The sequence below is a fragment of the Telmatherina bonti genome (assembly GCF_933228915.1).
Source record: "Telmatherina bonti genome assembly, chromosome: 22".
NCBI classification, from domain to species: domain Eukaryota; kingdom Metazoa; phylum Chordata; class Actinopteri; order Atheriniformes; family Telmatherinidae; genus Telmatherina; species Telmatherina bonti.
In genome coordinates, this window is record NC_136631.1 from 26,943,475 (window position 1) to 26,949,474 (window position 6,000).

Consider the following 6,000-nt stretch of genomic DNA (forward strand, 5'->3'; position numbering starts at 1 on the left):
AGAGACATCAAAGCAGCTGAAAGCAGCCCAGTGCATGCTGGTCGATACCCAAACCAGAGCTGATCTCTCTGCTGCTGTTCACGCCTACATTCTCTTCCTCCTATTTGCTTCTCACTCCTCGTTTTTCATCCCCCGTCTCATCCTGATCCCACTCGTCCAGCTTTCTGACCCTTTCTTCTGCTTCCACCCTTCATGTTACTCATCTCTTCCTCCCATCCTGCTAATTTCCCTCCTTTATCCAATTTTGTTTTTCTCTTCTTGTACTTTAAGTCTCATCCACTTCCTTTCTTTATTTCTCTTTCCTCTCCTCCTCCTCCTCCATTCTTCTTCTCCTCCTCTCCACTCATCAATATTTTGATCTCTATCTCCCTTTCATAACGAACGGTGGAAAGATGGACGGATCATATTGATGTTTTTTTTACATTTTTCTAAGGGTCACGGTTGTAATTAACATACTGCTGCTCAACTGTATACACACACACACACACACACACACACACACACACACACACACACACACACACATCCCTGCTGTCCAACTGTATACACACACACACACACACACACACACACAGAACACACACACAGAGCACACACACAAACACACAGAGCACACACACACACACACACACAAAGCACACACACACAGAACACACACACACACACACACACAGCACACACACACAGAGCACACACACACACAACACACACACACCCAGACAGCCTGTCGGGCTGAATCTACACCATCTGACCCGTTAGAAGATCTGTCGTCCGAACTGACGAGACTTCACCGTTTCTGGAAACATGTTCTCACTTCCACCAGTCAGAAACCGAGCAGAACCACCTGGACCACCTGGACAACCTTGACCACCTGGACGAAAGGGACCACGTGAACCAAAGGGACCACCTGAACCACCTGGACCACCTGGGCCACCTGGACCACAGGACCACAGGGACCACCTTGACCACCTGGTCCACCTGAACCATCTGGACCACCTGGACCAAAGGGACCACCTGGACCAAAGGGACCACCTGGACCACCTGAACAACCTGAACCACCTGGACTCCACCCTCCCGCTCCGCCCTCCCGCTCCGCCCTCCTTAGAGGACCGTGATCATTAATCCTTTCATGAAGTTTCAGCTTCAATCTTCCTGCAGGCTGAAGAAAACCTGATCCGGACCGCCGGACCGGCCACAGCGGGTCGGAACCAGCTTCTTCCCATGTTGATCAAAGACTGGTGAAAGTTTCAGGACTGTGCTGGAAGCTTGTTCGTCTCCATCGTCTCATCATCTCGGCTCCCTGTGTGCATCACAGTGTTGCATTAAATACACTTTCTCTTCATTTATGAGCAATTCAGACTGAATAATTTAACAACAAACACCGCGGAGGTTTTATTCACTCCAGTCACGTAGAGTCAAGACATGACCTGCCAATCACAGAGTCCAGCAGGGTTTCTAATTGCCTGAAATCAATCTGAAACGAGGAGACTTGAGCTTCAGCTCCAATCACAGCTCACCCTCATCACCGCCAACATCAAGCGCTTCAGATCGGCCACGTCCAAACTGTATACACACACACACACACACACACACACACACACACACACACACATCCATGCTGTCTAACTGTATACACACACACACACACACACACACACACACACACACACACACACACACACACAAACACACACACACACACACATCCATGCTGTCTAACTGTATACACACACACACACACACACACACACACATCCATGCTGTCTAACTGTATACACACACACACACACACACACACACAAACACACACACACACACACATCCATGCTGTCTAACTGTATACACACACACACACACACACACACACACACACACACACACACACACACACACACACACACACATCCATGCTGTCTAACTGTATACACACACACACACACACACACACACACACACACACACACACACACACACACACATCCATGCTGTCTAACTGTATACACACACACACACACACACACACACACACACACACACACATCCATGCTGTCTAACTGTATACACACACACACACACACACACACACACACACACACACACACACATCCATGCTGTCTAACTGTATACACACACACACAAACACACACACACACACACACACACACACACATCCATGCTGTCTAACTGTATACACACACACACACACACACACACACACACACACACACACACACACACACACACACACATCCATGCTGTCTAACTGTATACACACACACATACACACACACACACACACACACACACACACATCAGAGGCATATGTGATGAGCACAAACAAGTTTTATCTTCCCAGACGAGCAGACGCCCCTACATCCATACCATGACACACACACACACATGTGTGAATTGGATACAGCGATTTGCAGGCGAGTGGATGCACACATGTGGCAGCTCCGGTACTTTCCATCAGATTTACCCTCCTGCTGCTGCCTCCTTCTCTCCACCATTAGTTTTCTAGATAGCTCCCAGTAAAAGATATGAAAACAACACTCATTGTATGAAATATTAGAATATTCTTCTTGATGATCGGCGGTCACAGCTACACTTGTTATTCTGGCTGGATGTTTGCAGCCTGACTGGAAAGAATGAATTTCACATTCCTGCACATCTTCAGCTTTTTGTAGATCCCCTTCCACTCGGCCTCTCTCTCCCCTTTCGCTCCGTCGTGTCGCTGTTTCGAGCTGAATCTCATCCAGACCACATAAAGGTCGCAGCTCCATCTTGACCTCAGCATGGAGGTCTGTGAATTAGCTCCAGCTGGAAGTACTGGCACAAGATCCAAAATATGAAAAGGAACCAGAGAAAATCATCAAATGAGAAATGACATTAATATAATAGTTTTATTCATCCTGAAGAAAGACAAGCTCAGATGTTACAGCAAATAGAAAAATATTAAAATAACTGAATAAAAAACATGATGAATAAAATTCTTGATGACAGGAGTTCACAGGTAGATTGACTTAGTTAATCCAATTTAAAACAGGTACATTATACTCTGATTGACAGTTGGATTACTATGAGTCCATCCATCCATCTTCTGCCACTTATCCGGGGTCGGGTCGCGGGGGCAGCAGCCTAAGCAGGGAAGCCCAGACTTCCCTCTCACCAGCCACATTTGCCAACTCTGCAGGGGGGATCCCGAGGCATTCCCAGGCCAGCCGAGAGATATAATCCCTCCAGCATGTCCTGGGTCTTCCCCGGGGTCTCCTCCCAGAGGAATGTGCCTGGAACACCTCACCAGGGAGGTCCAGGAGGCATCCTGACCAGATGCCCGAGCCACCTCAACTGGTTCCTCTCGATGCGGAGGAGCAGCGGCTCTACTCTGATCTCCTCCTGGATGACCGAGCTCCTCACCCTATCTCTAAGGGAGAGCCCGGCCACCCTGCAGAGGAAACTCATTTCAGCCGCCTGTATACGAGATCTGGTTCTTTCCGTCACGACCCACAGCTCATGACCATAGGTGAGGGTAGGAACGTAGATCGACTGGTAAATCGAGAGCTTCGCCTTCTGGCTCAGCTCCTTCTTCACTACGACAGACCGGCGCAGAGTCCGCATTACTGCAGACGCTGCACCGATCCGTCTGTCGATCTCATGCTCCATCCTTCACTCACTCGTGAACAAGACCCCGAGATATTTAAACTCCTCCACTTGAGGCAGTACCTGACTCCCGACCCGGAGAGGGCAATCCACCCTATTCAGATCTGAAGCAGAACCTCGTTATCAGTCCGGTAGAATCAAACCAGCTCAACGCACACTTTTACTTTCTTCTACACCCACAAAATGAAAAGGATGGAAATATTTCAGGAGCACAGAAGAAAATGCACGATAATCACAGGAAACAAGCTGAGGTTGCTCATTAATTTCTCCAAATGACGGTACAAATCTCAAGGTGAGACTATCGGATGAGAATTTACTGGATGATTGTGTGTACATATAAACATGCATTTGTTAGTAAAGCAGCTGCCTTCTTCTATAGATGAGCAGGTTCAGAGACGGAAACTCATGTTCCCACTAAACTCCTTTAATCCTCCCAGTTTCTTTTGTTTTCGTCTCTAAAAGAGGTTTAAATACTTTCTTTTTTATCTGATTCTCACTTGACGATTTAATGTGTTTTGTCTCCTTTTCACCTCCACCGCCTCCCTTTCAAGAAGGAAGATTTAAACTCTTCCTTCTTCCTTTAAGCCGTCTCCTCTGCTCCTTCAACAGTGAAGTGGATTTAAAAGGAGAAATCAATATTGGATCAGACTCTATTTCACATGGATTCTCCGGGTCCTGCAGTGATTGATCTAACAGCTCACTCTGAAGGAGCGATGGGAGTAAAAACAGCCAGTTGTGATGATAATATGTAAACCCAGTTCAGGAGTGTTTATGGTGTGTGACGAACAGGTCCGGCCTGCCGTTGCTCTTCTCAGCCAGTAGATGGCAGTAATCCTCCACAAAGCAGCAGTCGGCAGCTGTTCTTCCTCCAATCACAGCGAACGTCTGTTTGTCAGTCTGTCAGTGTTCTCGGATGAAGGGCAAGCTGCCATTGATGGAGCGATACGTGTTCAACTCGCCACAGTCTTCTATACCTCTCCATTTCTTTCCCTTTAATCTCTCTATCCTCCTCTCCATCCAGCTCATTTTCATATTTGTTTTTCATCCTGTCCATCTCCTTTCTCTTTCATTTTATCTGCCCATCCCATGTATTTCTCTTTTATTCCTTTTCTTGTCTTTTTTCTCCATATTTCATATTCTTCATGCCTCTCATTACTTTTTCAAAAGCTCCAGAGAAATCCATCAGGGTCACCCCCAACCCCCCCTTAGCCCTCGTAGGTGAGGCGGCGCGCCGCTCGGCTGATCCGTGAACCCTACATATGGGTGGATGGTGGGTTTGGGAGGGAAATAATGATGTGCAATACATGTAATAATAATATTATCATCAATAGACAGAAAATAATAAAATATTCTTTTATTATTTAATTTGATAGTTTCTTATTATAGAACCATTTATTTGACAGACTTGTCTGACTCTAGTCTGATTTTTTCATTGATTTCCTAAATACCCTTTTCCGTTCTCCTCTTTGTTTTTGTCTGAATGTTGTTGCTGCTTGTTCCATCATGCAGGGTTTGTGTTTTTTATCTTTCTGTCCTTGAAAGAATGAATCTGGAATCAGTTCTTAAGCAGCATTCCTGCACTCCCCTCTGCTTCACTTTTATTTCTCCCAACCTCCTCCATCTGTTGCTCCCCCTGCATACCATTACCTGTTGGATCTTTGCTCTTCATTGTAGGTGTTTTGATCTGTTTCGTGACTCTAATTTGCTTTTCTCTTTTTGCCTTTTTCAGCCCCCGTCTGAAGTGATGTGTGTGTTGTTTTGATGTGACTCCAGCAGTATCTGGACAGCAGCCTTATTTTTTCCCTTTTAAATTGCAGACTAAATTTTCTTTCTCTCTTGTTGCAGTGTTTTGTGCAGAAATTGGACGGGTTCATCTCGTGGCTGCAAGAGGCACTGGACAGCACCGACAACTGGACACAGCCCCGACAGGACTTGGATAGCTTGAGGGTGTACCTGGACACTCACCTGGTGAGTGTGCACACATTGTCGTGATGTGCCTTTTATTCTTAACCTTTAACCTTCCTCTCCCACCATTTATTCTACATAATTTCTTCCTTGAAAATCAAGTCCTGGGGTCCAATAAAAGGTCTTCTCGGCACATCTGCACACACTGGAACACAGTTGTATGAACGTAAATGGGTTTGATGCCAGTAAGTGTGTTGGTATATAAACTGTAACACACAACTTTATGCTGCTGCACAAACCAGCCAGCAACACAGGTTACAAAAGAAACTGTTTCACAGAAGCCATTTCTGCTTGTACGGATGTTCCTCTCACAGTCCAAAAACAATGCATGTTGGATTAATTGGTAATTTGAAATTGGCTGTAGTGAGCGTGTGT

The 6,000-nt window shown here is 46.1% G+C and overlaps 1 protein-coding gene across 1 annotated transcript in view; it reads left to right on the top strand.

Moving 5' to 3' along the window:
• Positions 1–6,000, top strand: part of akap6 (A kinase (PRKA) anchor protein 6) — a gene marked incomplete at its 5' end in the record, with an annotated part of 238,431 nt that overhangs the window by 52,822 nt on the left and 179,609 nt on the right. Inside the window, one exon of the mRNA XM_079261663.1 lies at positions 5,506–5,628. Coding sequence (XP_079117789.1) covers positions 5,506–5,628 — 123 coding nt within the window. The remainder of the gene's footprint in view (positions 1–5,505; positions 5,629–6,000) is intronic.